Source organism: Heterodontus francisci, chromosome 24 (genome assembly GCF_036365525.1).
Source record: "Heterodontus francisci isolate sHetFra1 chromosome 24, sHetFra1.hap1, whole genome shotgun sequence".
NCBI classification, from domain to species: Eukaryota; Metazoa; Chordata; class Chondrichthyes; order Heterodontiformes; family Heterodontidae; genus Heterodontus; species Heterodontus francisci.
The window spans coordinates 76,639,954-76,660,868 of NC_090394.1; the positions used below are offsets into that span (position 1 = coordinate 76,639,954).

Genomic DNA, 20,915 nt, shown 5'->3' on the forward strand with positions numbered 1-20,915 from the left:
GCTCAACAAAAAAAAAATCCCATGTCTCTTGGTTTCCCCCCTCTATGTTTAGCTACACAGGTAGTGAACCCAGACAGAACCACAGCACTGGTACAAAATAACATGACTGATACTTGCCTGTAATGTGATTCAGCAGTCCCATATTAGATGATGTGCCAAAGTGATCTCCCCAGTGTTGCTGTAGGCTCAGTAGCATCATACTTTGCTGTAATTAGCCCTATTTCCCCTCACAAAAATGGCATTTGTTGGTTCATTAGTCACACTTCAGCATCTGATCTCCACCCACACTGTGTAATACTGAACTTTTCCAGTCATTAGCAATAGCCACTTGGGACAATGTTGTACAAGACTGGTTGCTCCTGGGATACAGCATGTGTATTAGGTCAGTAAATGTCATACATTGCTTTCTTTGCGTGTATTACCTTATGTGGCACAAGTAACTTGAGCTTCAGGTTCAGTGGGAGTCCTCTCACCTGAGTCAGAAGGTGCAGTCAGCCCTGGGAAAGCCAGTCCTGCGGTGCAGACGCATCCTGGGGTACAGGTCCCTTTCTCAAGCATGTGGACGGCCTTCATGTCTGATCCATGGATGCGTGTTGCCAGGTAATGAGTGTAAAACGCCAGACTGCTGCATATAACCATAACATCTCAGTTCTTGCCCTCACTACTGATGCAGCTGTCCAGGACATATGGAGGAACACAATAGAAAAGACCATCGTGCACAGGCTCCAAGGGTCCAGTGAAAATGAGGAACTTCGGGATATTATTAGTGAAGAGATGGTACTGGAGAAATTAACTGGACCTAAAGTCCACAAATCTGCTGAACCGAATGGCCTGTATCCTAGGTTTTAAAAGAGGTAGATACAGAGATAGTGAATGCAATGATATGGTCTTCCAGAATTTCCTAGATTCTAGTCTCCATGGATTGGAAGGTAGCAAATTTAGCCACTCTATTCAAGAGAGGGAAAATGTTAGAATCCATAATGAGGGACGAGATTATTCAGGGTGCTGTAACAGGGCACTTAGGAAATTATATGATTAGACAGTCAGCACAGATTTATGAAATGGAAATTGTGTTTGAAAATCTTTTAGGGAGTATTTTTTAAGGATGTAACTAGTAGGGTGGATAAGGGAGAACCAGATGATGTAGTGTATTCGGATTTTCAGAAAGCATTTGGTAAGGTGTCACACAAGAAGTTATTACACAAAATTAGGGCTCATCAGATTGGGGATAATATATTAGTATGGATTGAGGATTGGGTGAACAAACAGAAAGCAGAGTAGAAATAAATGGGTCATTTTCAGCTTGGCAGGGCTGCAATAAGGATCAGTGTTTGGGCGTCAACTATTTACAATCTATATCAATGACTTAGATGAGGGGACGGAGTGTAATGCATCCAAGTTTGCTGATGATACAAAGTTAGGTGGAAAATTAAGTCGTGAGGAGGACGCCATGAGGCTTCAAAGGGATAAAGACAGGTTAAGTGAGTGGGCAAGAACATAGTAGATGGCGTATAATGTGGGCAAGTGTGAAGTTAACCACTTTGTAAGCAAACACAGAAAAGCAGAATATTTTTTAAATGGAAAGAGATTGGGAAATGTTGGTATTCAGAGGGACCTGGGTATCCTTGTACATGAATCACAGAATGCAGGTACTACAAGCAATTAGGAAAGCAAATAGTATGTTAGCCTTTTTTACAAAGGAATCAGAGTACAATAGTGATGAAGTCTTACTGCAATTGCATCGGACCTTGGTGAAACCACTCCTGGAGAACTGTGCACAGTTCTGGTCTTCTTACCTAAGGAAGGATACACTTGCCTTGGAGGGAGTGCAGCAAAAGTGCACTAGCCTGAATCCTGAGATGAGGGATTGTCCTATGATGAGATCAAGTAGACTAGGCCTATATTACCTGGACTTTAGAAGAATGAGAGGCGATCACATTGAAACATATAAATTCTTCAGCAGCTTGACAGCGCGGATGCTGAGAGGATGTTTGTTTGGCTGGGGAGTCTGGAACTAGGGGTCACAGTCTCAGAATAAAGGGGTTGGTCATTTAGATGATGAGTAAAAATTTCTTCATTCAAATGGTCTGTTGTGGATCTCTGGAATTTTCTGCCCCAGAAGCCTGTGGATGCTCAGTCATTGAGTATATTCAAGACAAGAAATTAATAGAGTTTTAGATATCCCTTAATTTCCATCATATGGGGATAGTGCAGGAAGGTGGAGTTGAGGTAGATCAACCATGCCCGCTTTGAATGGGGAAGCAGGCTAGGAGGGGCGTATGGCCTAGCTCTGTCCCTATTCCTTATGTTATATTCACCTGCAAAGAACAGACATGCTTGTAACAATAAAGGTCCACTGGGTGGTGCTGCAGAACCTCTGGATGGAACCAGAAGAGTAGAACCATCTTACAAGAGCCTCTGCCAGTGCCGCACAGCATTCTCACACTACACCTCGAATGCCAATGGATATACCTCCACAGAAAACCACTCAAAGGCCCACACGACAAAACCCTGTTTCACCCCATCGCCACCCCAAAGGTGGGGACACTTCCAGAGCTGGGGTTTCAGGGGCACCAACCTGCATCCAGGACCTCATCCAAACGGCCAGTCTTCAGCTATGTGCCCAAGCGAGTGTAACCGTTCACAACACTAAACATTGGTCTTTTGGAAGGAGGAGGCAGAATGCAACAGTAAATGTTTCAGTCACTTTAATGTTGTATCCACATTTCAAAGTGTCTGTACTTTATTGCACAATAAACTTCAACAACGGCGTACGACAGGCTCTTCAAATATGTAACCTATTCTACATGAGCCATTTTTACTAGAGCCAAAGACACTAACTGGTCAGGTACATTGATAAGTTTCTTCAGCAGAGCACAGATAATGGGCGTGATACTCAAGCTAATGACAACAGTACACAAACCTGACATTTAACAATTTCCTGAAGATGAGTTTAAAGCTGCCTTGACCTGACAATGCTGTGGCCCATGCTGCCTTCACCGGGGTCTGGCAAACTCCTCAATGACCCCCAGCTCACGCTGTCATCTGGGAACATGGTGTCTCCCAATGCGTGCTCACCCCTGCTGAGTGAGTGCACGCTGGGGTCAAGTTTCTCAGAATCTGATAAACTGGAGTCACACCCCATCCACCCACACAATGACGCAATGTAAACAGGACACACTGGATATGCACTTCATTTCAGCTTGTAAATCACTCAATGACATTTTGAAGATTGCCCAGGTCACCTTGCCACAAGATTGCTTCCAACCCAGCTGCAGTGTCATCTGCATAGAGCTCAACTGCGACATTATACAGTGTATGCATACCACAATACAAGCACCAGGAAGCAGTTTTACTCTCATCACTGCACATAGCTCTTAACTTGTGTTCCGGTCCCTAAGTGTAACAAATTGAGGGGAACAAAAACACAGATCTGGTCTGAAAAATATATGGGGTATTCACAAATTACATCTTAAAGTGACACAATAAGTACATGTAGAAGATAGATATAGTTTAATCATATTCTTTTAAAATAAATACAGACACAATCCATTTCTAGCAGGACCTTTTAGCTTCTGTAGTCTGGTTGGACAGCAGGTTATGCCATCGCTGACTGAGCTGGTATTACTTGCACTAGGGGTGTGGGCCACCCAGAGGTGACTAGTATATGCTGCTTCACTTGCTGTGTAAGGGAGCTCCATAAACGAAGACACCCCTCCCCACTGCTCCACATCTGGGTCCCTTATGATGGCACAGTTGGCTTCAGCACAATGAGTACTTGAGCAGTCAACATTGTGATGTTACTGTGACACTCCGCTAACAGTTGAATTGGCTTGGGGCTGTCACAATGCGGAGGGAGCTAAGAACATCGCTGTTCAGGAACTCCAGGGAAAGGTGGGTACCAGCAGCCAGCGACTATGTTTTCAATCCATAGTATCATCAATAGCACAAATCCCCTGTGGTAAGAGTCAACAGAATTGCAATAAAGTGATAGCACTACTGACTGCGAAAGGTTTCAGCACCTCGATACAAGACTAAACCTTTACTCACCAGCTTTTAACAAATTACACAGTTTCCACATAATAATTAATGCAATACGAGTCCAAAATTACATGCAGCATCTACATATTACAATGCACTCACCTCTACCTTATAGATCACTTTCACAATAGTACTGGACCAGAATGAACCACAAACACAAGGTTGCATAGCACGTCTGTTAGAGATATTTACAATGACTTGTTTGTAAAAGTGAACCAACTGCTGTTCCCATTTTCCCAGACACTGTGCTGTGTGCCCACACCTGGCATTCTGATGGCAGCCGGGTAGCTTGGACACAAATACCCAGCAAATATCCGACACGAACGCATGGTCTCAGCTTCTTTACATCAAGTTTTTAAAGATATGGTTCATTGATCTAAAAAAATGAAGCATTTTTTTTTTAAAGATAGGCACCAACTGCACTGTGCCAGAGCACTGAAAATTCAGCAGCTCAACTAGCGATCTTGGAATAATTCGATTGTTCAACTTAAAACCCTGAGCAAAAAAAAACACTCCACCAATTAATTTGTTCTCTACAAGATAAGTTCTGAAATATGAACCAAATACTCCATAAACTTCAGGTAACCCAAATTGAGACTCTCCACCACAAAAAAAAGGTCATGGGAGATCTTTAGTCTGGAGACTGCTGGCCTAGCACAGAGAAACAACAGTTTCTGCAGCACTGGCCCCAAGCCTCCCAAGTAGAACGATGCTTGTGTTGAGGTCTGTACATTCCCTATCCAAGGCAGGTGACCATAGCAAGCTGCCGTTCTCTCGACTGGATCAGACTTACATTACTTCATGTTTTGAAGTGTGAGTCAGCTTGTAATGGAGCCTCAATCATATATCATTTTCATTGCTTTTTATGACCATTTGACTCCATGTCCAGTCAGTACAGGTTTTCATCTGTTACTGTATCGCTCTATTTTTATCCTTTGGCAATTTAGGTTAGATCTTTACTCCACTTCTACAGTTCTGAAGGGGCAAGTTTAAAGACACTTACTGGAGCTGGATATGCAATTTTGTGCCCAGGAATTATAATGCCTAGTGATCTCCATGGAGCATTTTTCATTGACTGTAATCTAATGACATGAGCTCTGTGAGGTACTACAAATGAATCACTCATCAGTAAGAGAGACGGAAACACATGGCTCTGAAATCACGCTGTCAACATTAGTGTACAAATGAGAGTGTGTGTATGGGGAACATTCCTCTGTCCACTGTTTTACTGGAGTCAGTTTATTGTAAAAAGGCTAACTCTTAGTGGACGAGGTAATTTCTCACAAGCACAATGTCCTTAAAAAGTAATTCCATGGCCAGTGGTTCTCAATTTCTAATGTGTTATAGCTTGAAATCTCAATTCATTTTCTAGAATTGACAGCAGTGCTATTGGAATTCTTAAACTGCAAACAGGAAAAGCAATTTACAAATGTAAACTTCACTCTGAACTAGCGATTTTTTAAAACTGGTAAAACTCACAAGGGCCTCCTGCATTGAAGTTTGCTGAAAGTATAACCGTGTGCCATGAACATTTAGTATCCCAAGTGCAATAAAGGATTTATACCCGCCTGAAAGTGCAGCTTACACTTTGTTCCACCTGGCCTGGATACAGCAAGTTTCCAAACTAACATGGACCTTTCACGGTCAAGATATGGGGGCATGGGTTGCGAGGATACGCTGTGTCTATTGCATGTAAACAAAGAAGCAGCTGCTCCTGAGAGTTTAGTATTAACACTGAGTACTGCATTTCGTACTTTAAAAAAATTATATACTTCTAGAATACTGCAAAAGAAATCCTTGATTATTGTGCACACTTCTACAATTACACTATACATTTAGCATTTTTAAAATCATGTTCAAGATATGCAATGTCAGGTCCCTGAGTCAGTAGCTCAGCCACACAGGCTGGAGGTGCCAGATTCAATCTCCAGCCAGTGATAGATTAGCTGATCCTAGTCACACCAGTAGCTAAAATTGGCTGGAGGTGAGGGGGAAAAATATTGGACAGAAATCCCTTTCCTGCTTGATACCCTGGGACTGCTCATTAAAATGGTATCTCTACCCAGAACTTGGAAGTTGACCAAACTGGCTGAGGACAGTAAATAGTCTAGAGAGAGAACTGGTTCAGTTTGAAGCAAGCAAAGATCTGTCAAAGTGCTGGCCTCCATGGAGAGTCGATGTCTGAATCGAGAGAGTCAGGCTTTAAGAGAAAGATGGGCAGCCTGTTCTGCCAATTTCACTTTGCTTGGAAAGAGCAACATAAAGCAATACTGAAATAATATATCAAACAAAACAGACTCTGGGAACTGTGCAACAGTCTGAACACAGTGTTAAGCCAATTAGATTAAAACAAATTCTCCTTTTAACACTGTGAATAAATGAACCTCCTTTGTCTGTCAGTAGGTTCCCCCCGCCAAACAGTGGTATTATTCCAACTGTAAGAGCTAAATTTTGTCTTCAGAACAATGCAGATTTCATTGAAATAGACTCCGGGATCATCAATGCCAAAGCCCGGTGTTATATTCTGATAGTACGCAGTGGCACAGGGAACCTAACTTCCCATCGTAACATGATAAATGTATTCAAGCTTTTTTAAAATAATCAGGCAGACTAATTCTCAGTAAGAGAACTGAAATACTGAGCTACTTCACAGCAAAATACAGCATCCTGTCTGAGGGGTCAGTATTGGATCCACATGGCTGAAACATTTGCTACAAGTTGGTTCATAATTAATGGAACTCAAGTCACAAACATACACGATACAATCATAGCAGATCTAATTGCTACCTCCTCTCCAAAGGCCGTTTAATTTTTCCACTCTTGATTCCCTGTGGTCAAAGGTAAAAATAATACTGTACTAACAGAAACAAGGAGTCCCAATGTAGCAGGAGTCCAGCTCACTGAGCAGACGTCAGAACCTGACCAAAAAGGAATGGTGCAATTGAACAAACACCTCGAGACAGAATACAATCAATGTCTTCAATTGGGCATGACATCTTGGAAGCTCCAAACTTCCAGTACACTAATCTGGAAAGTTTCTGAGCACAGAGGAAGATTGTCAAAGGTACTGGAGCGTCCTGTTGTGCCGTGGTTCAGGTTCCCATCAATGTACAATGCAGGGCAGCCGCCACCACCTGGTAGAAAGTTAACAGCAACATCTTAATTCTCCATTACTGACAAGTTTACAAAGTTAAACCTAACAGGCATCTTGCTTTGCCTATGTTAACAGGTGAGCAGTTTTTGGTTTGTGGGGACGAGGGGAAATGGGATGGGTGGGGGTTTCTGTGGCCGCATACGTGAATCCAGGATGGTGTGTTGCCTCCCTGGTGCCAGGGTCAAGAATGCCACTGAACGGCTGCAGAGCACCCTGAAAGGGGAGAATGAACAGCCAGCAGTCGTGGTCCACGTTGGTACCAATGACATAGGTAGGAAGAGGGATATGGTCCTGCAGAGCTAGGTAAGAAATTAGCAAGCAGGACCTCAAAAGTAGTAATATCTGGATTATTCCCAGTGCCACGCACAAGTGAGTATAGAAATAGGAGGATAGTGCAGATGAACACGTGGCTGGAAAGATGATGCAAGAACACAAAAAATAGGAGCAGAAGTAGACCATATGGCCCATCGGGCCTGCTCCACCATTCAATACAATCATGGCTGCTCTTGGGCTTCAATTCCACTTTCTTGCCTGCTCCCCATATCCCTCGATTCCCTGCAAGACCAAAAATCTATCTATCCCAGCCTTAAATGTATTCAATGATGGAGTATCCACAACCCTCTGGGGTAGAGAATTCCAAAGATTCACAACCCTTTGAGTGTAGTAATTTCTCATCTCAGTCCTGAATGATTGGCCCCTTATCCTGAGACTGTGTCCCCGTGTTCTAGATTCCCCGACAAGTGGGAACAATCTCTCAGCTTTTACCCTATCAAGCCCTTTCAGAATCTTGTAGGTCTCAATTAGATCACCTCTCATTCTTCTAAACTCCAGAGAATAAAGGCCCAATTTACTCAGCCTCTCATTACAAGACAACCCCCTCATCAGAGGGACCAATTTAGTAAATCTTCGCTGCACTGCCTCCAGTGCAAGTATATCCTTTCTTAAATATGGAGACGGAGGTATGATCAGTAAGTTTGCAGATGACATGAAAATTGGTGGTGTCGTAAATAGTGAGGAGGAAAGCCTTAGATTACAGGACGATAAGGATGGGCTGGTAAGATGGGCGGAGCAGTGGCAAATGGAATTTAATCCTGAGAAGTGTGAGGTGATGCATTTTGGGAGGACTAACAAGGCAAGCGAATATACAATGGGTGGTAGGACCCTAGGAAGTACAGAGAGTCAGAGGGACCTTGCTGTACTTGCCCATAGATCACTGAAAGCAGCAGCACAGGTAGATAAGGTGGTTAGGAAGGCATATGGGATACTTGCCTTTATTTGCCGAGGCATAGAATATAAGAGCAGGGAGGTTATGATGGAACTGTATAAAACGCTAGTTAGGCCACAGCTGGAGTACTGTGTACAGTTCTGGGCACCACACAAAAGGAAGGATGTGATTGCACTGGAGCGGGTGCAGAGGAGATTCACCAGGATGTTGCCTGGGCTGGAGCATTTCAGCTATGAAGAGAGACTGAAAAGGCCAGGGTTGTTTTCCTTAGAGCAGAGAAGGCTGAGGGGGGACCTGATTGAGGTATACACAATTATGCAGGATAGGTTAGATAGGAAGAAACCTTTTTCCTTAGCGGAGGTGTCAATAACCAGGGGCCATAGATTTAAGGTAGGGGGCAGGAGGTTTAGTGGGGATTTGAGGAAAAGGTTTTTCACCCGAGGGTGGTTGGAATCTAGAACACACTGCCTGAAGGGGTGGCAGAGGCAGGAACCATCACAACATTTAAGAAGTACTTAGATGAGCACTTGAAACGCCATAGCATACAAGGCTACGGGCCAAGTGCTGGAAAATGGGATTAGAATAGTTAGGTGCTTGATGGCTGACACAGACACAATGGGCCTCTTTCTGCGCTGTATGACTCTATGAAAACTGCACACAGTATTCCAGGTGCAGTCTCACCAAGCCCAGGACAATTTTAGCAAGACTTCTTTATTCCTGTACTCCAATCCTCTTGCAATAAAGGCCAACATGCCATTTGTCTTCCTAATAGCCTGCTGCACCTGCATGTTAACTTTGTGCGTTCCTTGTCTGAGTACTCCCAAATCTCTCTGAACATGACCACTTACCAGTTTCACACCTTTTAAAAAAAATTCTGTTTTTCTACTTTTATGACCAAAGTGAACAACTTCACACTGCCCTACATTATACTCCATTTGCCATCTTGTTGCCCACTCACTTAACCTGTCTATATCTCTTTGCAGCCTCCCTACATCCTCCCCTTTCCACTGAGCTTTGTATCATCAGCAAACTTAGATACATTTCTCTGTTTCTTCATCCAAGTTGTTAATATATAGTGTAATATACAGCTGAGGCCCCAGCATTGACCTTTGGAACACCCCACTATTCACTGCCTGCCAACTTGAAAATGCCCCATTTATTTATTTCTCATTTTATTTATTTTTTATTTATTTAATTTTATTTTATTATTTTTTATTATTTATTTATATTTATTTATTTTTTATTTATTTAGAGATACAGCACTGAAACAGGCCCTTCTGCCCCACCGAGTCTGTGCCGACCATCAACCACCCATTTATACTAATCCTACACTAATCTCATATTCCTACCACATCCTCACCTTCCCTCAATTCCCCTACCACCTACCTACACTAGGGGCAATTTATAATGGCCAATTTACCTATCAACCTGCAAGTCTTTGGCTGTGGGAGGAAACCGGAGCACCCGGCGAAAACCCACGCGGTTAAAAAGAGGAGGGAAGGAAGTGTTCTCATGCATTTTAAGAATTATTACCTCTGACTGGACATTCCATTTGCTGACAATCCTTTGCATAAAAATATCCTTGGAGGGCAGTATAGAGTGAGAGGTCATAGACTTCATTCTCACTTCCTCATCTCTCATCTGGTGTCAGCCCTAGTTCAGTTGATAGCACTCTCACCAGAGTCAGAAATGTGTGGATTCAAGTCCCACCATGGGGACTGGAGCACAAAAATCAAGGCGGACAGTCTGACACAGTACCGAGGGAGTGCTGGACAATTGGAGGTGGCTCGTCTTTTGGGTGATACATTAAATCAAGACCCCGTCTGCTCTCTCAAGTGGACATAAAGAGAGAAAGAGAAAAAAAGGGGAAGGAGGGGCAGATGGACGGAACAAATATAGATATGGCTTCACTCACCAACTATAATGGATTCTGCACTTCCAGCCATAAACATTGAAGTAGCTTTGGATGTCAAGTTGAAGTGATGTGTGGCAAGGAAGGGTGATAGTCTGTCTGAGGGATCTTCAGACGAATTAAGTAAACTCCGCTCCTGGGGAGACTCCGCATCCATGATACCAGGCTGCTGTGGTGACTCTGGGCAAGCGTCTAAAAGACTTTTAGAAGCTTCCATCTCTGGATGTTTAATGATAACCCATTCATATCGTTCCATTTCAGGTTGTAGCTAGAAATAAAAATCAAAAGTGCACAAGTCAGATAAAAGAGGCACACTCCTAAGCAGCATTAAGACATGGCTGACAAATTGGTTTCTTTATAACCGTACTGTTGAGATGTGATTCCCTCTATTTCTGTTAATGCTATAAAGGCAGTAGAATGGTTATTGGATATTTGAAAAAGGCTTAGGATAGGCACAAGCCTGCTGCATGCACTTCAACAAAGTTTCAAAGATTGACAGTATGAACCCAGGGTTGTGGTTGAGGTTTTATATTAGTTTCAATAACCCATTCAACCTGTTCTTTCTCCAGTCCTCTAATGATTTTAATAAATGTCTTGGAAAAGACTAACTATACTAATTTACTGAACACAAAATTCGATTGAGAGTTGAATTTCTGGTATTCTAATTAAAGAACAAATTCTATTTAGCTTTACAAGTCATCAGGATCACACATAGCGCCTCACAGCCAATGAATTATTTTGAACTGTAGGCACTGTTGCAATGTAAGAAATAATGGGGGCATTCCCTTGTATCATGCTCCTGGATAAAACACCAGGGGCCACAATGCCACACTAATCCAGGTTAAAGCAACTTGTTCCACTGCCCCCTGCCCTTCCCCAACCCTCCCAATTTTTTTTGTAGAAAGCAACTTAACCAAATGAAATAAAAGCAAAATACTGCGGATGCTGGAAATCTGAAATAAAAACAAGAAATGCTGGAACCACTCAGCAGGTCTGGCAGCATCTGTGGAAAGAGAAGCAGAGTTAACGTTTCGGGTCAGTGACCCTTCATCGGAACTGACAAATATAAGAAAAGTCACAGATTATAAGCAAGTGAGGTGGGGGTGGGGCAAGAGATAACAAAGGAGAAGGTGTAGATTGGACCAGGCCACATAGCTGAGCAAAAGGTCACGGAGCAAAGGCAAACAATATGTTAATGGTGTGTTGAAAGACAAAGCATTAGTACAGATTAGGTGTAAATAGACTGAATATTGAACAGCAGCAAGTGCAAACCTGAAAAAAACAGTGGGTAAGCAAACTGAACAAACTAAGATGAAATGAAATAAATGCAAAAAAAAAAATTGTAAAAAATGTAAAAAAGAATGTAGAAAAAAGGAAGAAAAAAGAACTAAAAATGAAAGTAAAATGGGGGGCTGTCATGCTCTGAAATTATTGAACTCTATGTTCAGTCCGGCAGGCTGTAGTGTGCCTAATCGGTAGATGAGATGCTGTTCCTCAAGCTTGCGTTGATGTTCACTGGAACACTGCAGCAATCCCAGGACAGAGATGTGAGCATGAGAGCAGGGGGGAGTGTTGAAATGGCAAGCAACCGGAAGCTCAGGGTCCTGTTTGCGGACTGAGCGGAGATGTTCCGCAAAGTGGTCACCCAGTCTGCGCTTGGTCTCCCCAATGTAGAGGAGACCACACTGAACAGCGAATACAGTATACTACATTGAAAGAAGTACAAGTAAATCGCTGCTTCACCTGAAAGGAGTGTTTGGGGCCTGGGATAGTGAGGAGAGAGGAGGTAAATGGGCAGGTTTTACACCTCCTGCGATTGCAGGGGAAGGTGCCCTGGGACGGGGACGAGGTGGTGGGGGTAATGGAGGAGTGGACCAGGGTGTCGCAGAGGGAATGATCCCTTCGGAATGCTGACAGGGGAAGGGAGGGGAAGATGCGACTGGTAGTGGCATCACGCTGGAGGTGGCGAAAATGGCGGAGGATGGTCCTTTGGATATGGAGGCTGGTGGGGTGGAAAGTGAGGACAAGGGGAACCCTGTCACGGTTCTGGGAGGGAGGGGAAGGGGTGAGGGTAGAGGTGCGGGGAATGGGTCGGACACGGTTGAGGGCCCTGTCAACCACAGTGGGGGGAAATCCTCGGTTGAGGAAAAAGGAGGTCATATCAGAAGCACCGTCATGGAAGGTAGCATCATCAGAGCAGATGCGTCGGAGACGGAGAAACTGGGAGAATGGAATGGAGTCCTTACAGGAGGTAGGGTGTGAAGAAGTGTAGTCGAGGTAGCTGTGGGAGTCGGTGGGCTTATAATGGATATTGGTAGACAACCTATCCCCAGAGATGGAGACAGAGAAGTCGAGGAAGGGAAGGGAAGTGTCAGAGATGGACCATGTAAAAGGTGAGAGAAGGGTGGAAATTGGAAGCAAAGTTGATAAAGTTTTCTAGTTCGGGGCGGGAGCAGGAAACGGCACCGATACAGTCATCAATGTACCGGAAAAAGAGTTGGGGGAGGGGGCCTGAGTAGGATTAACCAAATGAAAGATCTGTTCCTTTTGTCAAACCTCAACTTCATTTTCTACAGCAGAGTGTAAGAGGTGTAAACACATGCCAAAGGATCACCAGTGGAAAAGCATTGCCAAAAGCCAATCATTAGATCAGGCCAGAACTTTAGAGGTGACAAATAACCTGAAAGTTAACAGCAGACACTATAATTTGATGAATTAGAGATGGCACCATTTGGGGAGAGAACACTTCTCGCTCTCAGAGGCAGATTTAGTCCATGCTTATGTATTGCAAAAAACAATGGTTATTTTGACAAAAAAGGAGCTAAACGTAGATAAGCCCACCAATAATGGCTCGCATTCAGCAATGGAGTGATTATAGAGAGGAAATACCCATGGAAAATTATTTTCTATAAGGACAGTTTGCTCTTTAGAAACAGGTCACTTCCAGAGCATGTATACACAGACTGAGAGATAAAAGCAATTTCTCTACAATTCTCCTTCAGTGAGCACTCGTTGTTTGTCATGGTGCCATGGATGTGCCAAAGGTAGTTCAGTATAAATTTCTGGTCTTTCAATAGTATACAGTCAGAGACAATGCAATATTAGCCAAAGGAATCCATGAACAGTACCTTAAACACAAAACATTCCCCTGTGCCAAAATAACTCAGCTTGTTTCCTCCTCGCCTTCGTTCTCTCCAATCCGTTGAAAGGTAAGTGCCACAAACCTATTAAAGTAAGGACATGGCGACAGTTTCAGACAGGACCTTGGACTCACCTAGCTCATTATTCCATGGGTGCACTTTTAATAACCCTGACTCTCATTTATCGACAAGAACCTGTCTAGATTTCATCTTGAAACCCATCAAGGTTATTCCACCCCTCGCCCCCTGCTATGGGATTAATCTGTTCTAAATACTTACCTTTTCACTAAAAATTTCCTCTTGCATTTCTTATTTTCTTTCCTTGCCCTTAGTTTACAAATATGATCCTTTGTGCCTAAATTCTGTACAGAGCAGAAAAACGTACTTGGATCCAATTTGTCCAACCTTCCATAATTTTAAACACTTCCATTATATCCCTTTGCAATCTTCTCTTTTCAAGAAAGAGAGGACCCAGGGCAGGCATCATTCCCTTATGTTCTGGAATCAACAGTGTAACAGGAGTTCAATGTGTAGGTCCACTGGCTCAAAACACATTCACTAACTTTGTGGTGCCTTAAAACCATATGGAGTGGACTAGACTAGTTACTATTCTCATGATTTCTGAGGAGATCACATTGAAACATCTGGTTCAAATCAGAGTTTTAATTCCTGGATTCCAAAGAGTAGATGCTCTCTAGCTGATCAATACTGAAATTCCTCATATATTCATTTATTAAGGATGTCAATGGCAAAAGTGGTGCTTATATCAAAGTGTTACACTGCAACAATAAAATAAACCTGGGGATATGTAGAATGCTCAAATTTAGTGAGATCAATTGCATTGTGTGAATGTGAGAACTAGTTCCCGAGCCCCAGAGACTGGGAATACTTCAGCAATTGGCATAGGTGAGCATAAGCTGAACGAGGCAGGGCAGCTCAGGCACTCAGTTGATTTGGCTCCAATGTGACACCCTGAAGCCCTGGGGTTCTCCTGCTATCTCATTGCCTCCCCGTCCCAAACACCATCCAGGTTGCACTGGGACCTTCACTTCCCCTGCCCCTCCTACATTTGCCAGCTTTCTTCCAGTTTCTAACTTCTGCAGTCATTGTCACCTGTCCACCCCAATACTTGTTCTCGGATCTGAACCTTCCGAATTCTGATATGCATATCCATTACCTTTCCTGGTATAAATTCCATGACCTGCTTTCAAACTCGGCCATCCCTGCCAATATTGGTCTTGAACAGGGTTTTACAGATCGTTCTCATCAAGACTCTCATATCTACTGTCACTGTGTAGAAGATCTTTCAAGGTGACATAATAGTCAAACACCTGGAGCAAAGTTACAACAATTAAGAACTCATCCCTAAATTGGCTGGACTGATATTTTTCCCCTGCTGTGCAGACCTTTCCTTTTTTCCTATTTGTATTTCGTTTGGGTTTTCTCCACTATTCCTGCCTGCAACTCAAAATAAAACATCAAAGGAAGCGTTTTCTAATAGTGTTAAACATGCAACTTACCTCGGCCTCTGTCGTTTTGATGAGAACGATGGTTGGTTCATAGCCCTCACAACGAGCATAAAATCTGAAATAAAAGTAACACATTTAGCTTCTTGGACACAGCTGTGCTTTACTAGTTTTCCAGTTCTGATGAAAAGTCATTGACATGAAAGATTGACTTTGTTTCTCTCTCTGCAGATGCTGCCTGACCGGTTTACTTCCTATATTTTACCTGTTCAGGCTATAACCATGATCCGAAGTAGTAAAAATCAACATTGGTTGGCAAAGGGCAAATCGTTCTGGGATCCAGGACCAAATCTCTCTCATCTCCTTTGCACTGACAATATCAGATTTGAAGTTTTCCACATTGACTGCTAGATGAACATTGTGTCTGCAAGAAATCCCAAAAAAAAGGTCAAGAAAATACAAAGTAAGGAGTGGATCAGAACATTCAATTAATCTACACTGTCTTTCAATTGTGATGTGAAAAGCAGGCAGAGAACAATCCAGGGTCCCCAGAATCATATTTACAGTTTAAATGGAGTAAAACAGTTGACGGCCACATTGTGTTACAAATAATACAAACCCCAAGGATCGGCCACACCACTAGTGTGCAGAGTAAGATAGTTATAAGAACACCCAAATGGAAATTCTGCTGAAAACTTAAGCTGTTGAAGACTTCCTGTACCGGTGTAAAGAACTGGAGATCTGTGCCTTTAAGGGGTTGCTCCCTTTAAAACTAACCTTGTTTGATATACTACTCCTGTGATGATCCCTCAAATGTACAATTATTAGAAGAAAAATTAAACAGAATTTTAGTATTGCTGGAAATAGAGACATGGGCGGCACAGTGGTTAGCACCACAGTCTCAGCTCCAGCGAGCCGGGTTCAATTCTGGGTACTGCCTGTGTGGAGTTTGCAAGTTCTCCCTGTGTCTGCGTGGGTTTTCACCGGGTGCTCCGGTTTCCTCCCACAGCCAAAGACTTGCAGGTTGATAGGTAAATTGGCCATTATAAATTGCCCCTAGTATAGGTAGGGGAATATAGGGACAGGTGGGGATGTGGTAGGTGTATGGGCTTAGTGTAGGATTAGTATAAATGGGTGGTTGATGGGCAGCACAGACTCGGTGGGCCGAAGGGCCTGTTTCAGTACTGAATCTCTAAATAAAATAAAAATAAAATAAAATAAAAAATGTTGCCAAAGCTTTTCATCTTGCACTCATCAGGACAATCGCAAGAATAACCAATGTAAGGGAAAACAACAACTTATACTGCGTAAGAGAGTGCTGAGTGGTTGGCAAGTGAACTCTGATTGGCAGAGGCGTTGCCATGGAGAATGGACAGTTCACGGTGGCCAACAGTTAACTGCCAAGCTTTGTTTAAAATTTAAACCAGGCAGCTTGACTCTGATTGATCAAGGCATTGCCCTGAGAAATGAACCAGCGAATGGCTATCACTTATTTATTCAGCTGAAACAGGTGCAATGTTTGTACATATTCTTTCTGTCTGCAATGAACAGGGTCCTGTGTATTAATATATGTAGCTTCCAGTATGCACAAATGCACCACACTGCGATCCCTCCTGACAATCTTAAATTGGTTGTCAGCTTAATTCTTAGTACACTGTGGATTATTCAGCAAATGTTGTCCAATCGCAGAATCACAACAAATGTTGGACACTGTGTTTTGAGTTTTGCAAGCTGGTTGGGTACAACCTGTACCCTGTCCATTGCGAACAGCAGAAGGGTAATGTAGCCCAAAAATTTGAGCAACAGGTAAAGCTAGCTGTTTCACGCTGCTACTATGTAGTAGCGACACGGGTGATGTTCGCCACTAACAGGATGCTGCCGTCAAGCCAAAAAGACGTTCTGCTTATCGCATATTTGAGTAAGGCGATATAAGAATTTCAATGCCAGTGTGATGCTAGGTATTAGAATTAGAACATTACAGCGCAGTACAGGCCCTTCGGCCCTCGACGTTGCGCCGACCTGTGAAACCATCTGACCTACACTATTCCATTTTCATCCATATGTCTATCCAATGACCACTTAAATGCCCTTAAAGTTGGCGAGTCTACTACTGTTGCAGGCAGGGCGTTCCACGCCCCTACTACTCTCTGAGTAAAGAAACTACCTCTGACATCTGTCCTATATCTATCACCCCTCAACTTAAAGCTATGTCCCCTCGTGTCTGCCATCACCGTCCGAGGAAAAAGACTCTCACTATCCACCCTATCTAACCCTCTGATTATCTTATATGTCTCTATTAAGTCACCTCTTCTCCTCCTTCTCTCTAACGAAAACAACCTCAAGTCCCTCAGCCTTTCCTCGTAAGACCTTCCCCTCCATACCAGGCAACATCCTAGTAAATCTCCTCTGCACCCTTTCCAAAGCTTCCACATCCTTCCTATAATGCGGTGACCAGAACTGCACGCAATACTCCAGGTGCGGTCTCACCAGAGTTTTGTACAGCTGCAGCATGACCTCGTGGCTCCGAAACTCGATCCCCCTACTAATAAAAGCTAACACACCATATGCCTTCTTAACAGCCCTATTAAATCCCTGAAAGTTGCTACCCAGGTTATGTACCTGGACACCAAGATCTCTCTGTTCATCTACACTACCAAGAATCTTCCCATTAGCCCAGTACTCTGCATTCCTGTTACTCCTTCCAAAGTGAATCACCTCGCACTTTTCCGCATTAAACTCCATTTGCCATCTCTCAGCCCAGCTCTGCAGCCTATCTATGTCCCTCTGTACCCGACAACATCCTTCGGCACTATCCACAACTCCACTGACCTTCGTGTCATCCGCAAATTTACTAACCCACCCTTCTACACACTCTTCCAGGTCATTTATAAAAATGACAAACAGCAGTGGCCCCAAAACAGATCCTTGCGATACACCACTAGTAACTAAACTCCAGGATGAATATTTGCCATCAACCACCACCCTCTGTCTTCTTTCAGCTAGCCAATTTCTGATCCAAAGCTCTAAATCACCTTCAACCCCATACTTCTGTATTTTCTGCAATAGCCTACCGTGGGGAACCTTATCAAACGCCTTACTGAAATCCATATACACCACATCCACTGCTTTACCCTCATCCACCTGTTTGGTCACCTTCTCGAAAAACTCAATAAGGTTTGTGAGGCACGACCTACCCTTCATAAAACCGTGCTGACTATCGCTAATGAACTTATTCTTTTCAAGATGATTATAAATCCTGTCTCTTATAACCTTTTCCAACATTTTACCCACAACCGAAGTAAGGCTCACAGGTCTATAACTACCAGGGCTGTCTCTACTCCCCTTCTTGAACAAGGGGACAACATTTGCTATCCTCCAGTCTTCCGGCACTGTTCCTGTCGACAATGACGACATAAAGATCAAGGACAAAGGCTCTGCAATCTCCTCCCTGGCTTCCCAGAGAATCCTAGGATAAATCCCATCTGGCCCAAGGGACTTATCTATTTTCACACTTTCCAAAATTGCTAACAACTCCTCCTCGTGAACCTCAATCCCATCTAGCCTAGTAGTCTGAATCTCAGTATTCTCCTCATATGTCCCAAAGACTGGCGGATTGTATCAAATAACATGGCCCTTCTGCTGTTAACTGTCAGTCACCGTAAATTGGTGCATTTGCCATAGAAACGCCTCTACCAGAGTTCACTTGCCAACCAATCAGCACTCTCTTCTCACGCACTATAAGTTGTTGCTTTCCCTTACATTGGTTATTGCGATTGTCCTGTTGAATGCAAGACGAAATGCTTCAACAACACGCCTCTATTTTCAGCAATTAACAGAATTTTCTTAAGCTGAAAGAGGAGACCATTTGTTCAATCTCTACATTTCTACAAAATTAACTAGGCAAGTATAAGGATGGTTTAACAGTGGTTTAATCAAGAAAAAACAGCCTCTGCAATCAATGACATCAAGCCAAATGACCTGCAACTGCATTGGGTCAAAGGCATAAACAGATTCTCTACATCCTATTTAAATTATATTCTGTATCACTGCATCAAGTTTAAAATTTAATGCCACTTCCACATTCTTACCTCTGCATTACACAGCTATGCTGCCTCTGCAAGGGAGCCTTACACCAGTAGCTGAAGTATGTACTCTTTGGGGTACTTAGAAGAGGAGAAATAAAAGACTGCAAATAACACTTGCTTATTATTACTCTACCTCGCATGCCCATCAACAGTACTGGCCTACTATTACCCTCCTGTCAACAGTATTGGCTGTTATTATCCTCCTGCAACATATGTTACTGTCAATAGTACTTGCCTATATAATTCTTGTGCAATGTATACCATTAATCTCACTTTCAAGTTCTGATGATTTATTTGTCCCTACATACTGCTCCTTCCACCTTTACCCCCTCACAATCTCCACACATGTATTTGTAACACTCCAGGTACTGCAGCGACTGGTGCAAACTCCCTTGCTGAAGCAGTTGAGCTTTGCTCAATCATCTCTTTCCCCTTTTTGCCGACTCAAGATCAACAGATAGTCAAGAGCTACTGAGGCAAATGAGGAGCTGCAAGAAAAACATACAAGGGACAGCTTTACTTAATGCCTTTGTTGAGACTGGATCTGCATGGTGCCACTGAACTGTGGCTGGGACCTACGGCAATCACAAAAGTACAGCGACATGAAGTGCTCTCTCTATAATGGTCTTCTGCAGACTGTTGGGACACACTGGGTTCAAAGCCATGGCATTTTACCAATACATTGGGTATGTGTTGGCTTTTATAGCATTAGGTGGGGAAAGGTATAAGAGAGAGATGGTTGAATGAAATTATACAATAGTCACACTTCCATAAATCTTTTCAGGTGAGAGAACTGGGACAAGTTATGTTCAGAACAGTGCCAGTCAATGCTCCACAGAAAAGGACATGTTGTCTCAGATGCACTGGCAATGTAAAAAGAGCTTGGAAGCTGTGGTCCTGTGACAGTCTCTGATGGCGGTACTGGAGATTTTTTATGCTTGCAATATGGTAGAATAACACAAATCAGCTAGAAACTTATAAATGAGTAGAATGCTCACACCACACTGCACTACCATTCCCAATTTAACCCCCAATATTTTTTTCACATCAGGAATACACAAGGTTTCACCCATTTTGCACTAATCACCAAAGAGCAATGTGAATGAGTGCACTTTCTAGTAAAAGTCAGCAGGGATCAGAAGTGGGGACCCTGACCAATTTGGGTTCCCCCCCCCCCCACTGAGGCCAATTGTAGTTTCCTCCCCCCCACCCCACCAATTACAAACCACGCTGAACAAGACAGCCAGCCAGCCAGCTGTTGAACAATGGACTTCTCAGCCTGCATTGCTCAGTGCCACAGCATGTGTGTATATGTAGATTTTTGCTGCACGAAAGCTTCATTTGCTTTGCAAACCTTTTCCAAGAATCAAGCGCGTGTGTGCATGTGGCGAGGGAGCAGGGATATGGGCATACAGAACTGCACTATCAATGCACAAGTGTGCTTCAACCCACACATATCAAATTTTGTAAAGGAAGTTCTTTCTATAGCCTACCTTCGTCTGTAAATCGGACATTGAAGACGTGGTTTAACAGGAACAAATTTGGATGTCATAAAGAACACAGACATAATGATGAAGGAAAAAAAAAGAAAGCAATCAGTGCAATTCCCACATACCAGAGAGAAAGAGCAAGCTTCTACCTACAAAAAAAAGAATGTTAACTACAACATGCTAAGCACTGAAAACAAAATCATAATCATTTAAGCAACAACTACCCTGGTTCTGTGCACAATAAAGGTTCGCTTGGAACTGTTCTGACAACTCTCAACAAAAGCCAATATTTAGTTATATTTAAAAGGAAATTATATTTAGTTTCAGCGCTGCTCACTTTTATTTTGTTCTTACACTTTTTGAGCAAATATGAGCAATTTTAGCCTTTTGCACCTTCTGATG

General features: G+C 43.0%; 1 protein-coding gene across 3 annotated transcripts in view; it reads right to left on the reverse strand.

The window, feature by feature from the left end:
- Positions 1-2,693: 2,693 nt before the first annotated feature.
- tbc1d24 (TBC1 domain family, member 24) overlaps positions 2,694-20,915 on the reverse strand; it is a 45,055-nt gene continuing 26,833 nt past the window's right edge. For all 3 annotated transcript variants that reach the window (XM_068056671.1, XM_068056672.1, XM_068056673.1), the window contains 5 exons: positions 15,204-15,362; positions 14,993-15,056; positions 13,461-13,556; positions 10,336-10,600; positions 2,694-7,175 (listed from right to left, as the gene is read on the reverse strand). In XM_068056671.1, coding sequence (XP_067912772.1) covers positions 7,021-7,175; positions 10,336-10,600; positions 13,461-13,556; positions 14,993-15,056; positions 15,204-15,362 — 739 coding nt within the window. In that variant the 3' untranslated portion in view covers positions 2,694-7,020. The remainder of the gene's footprint in view (positions 7,176-10,335; positions 10,601-13,460; positions 13,557-14,992; positions 15,057-15,203; positions 15,363-20,915) is intronic.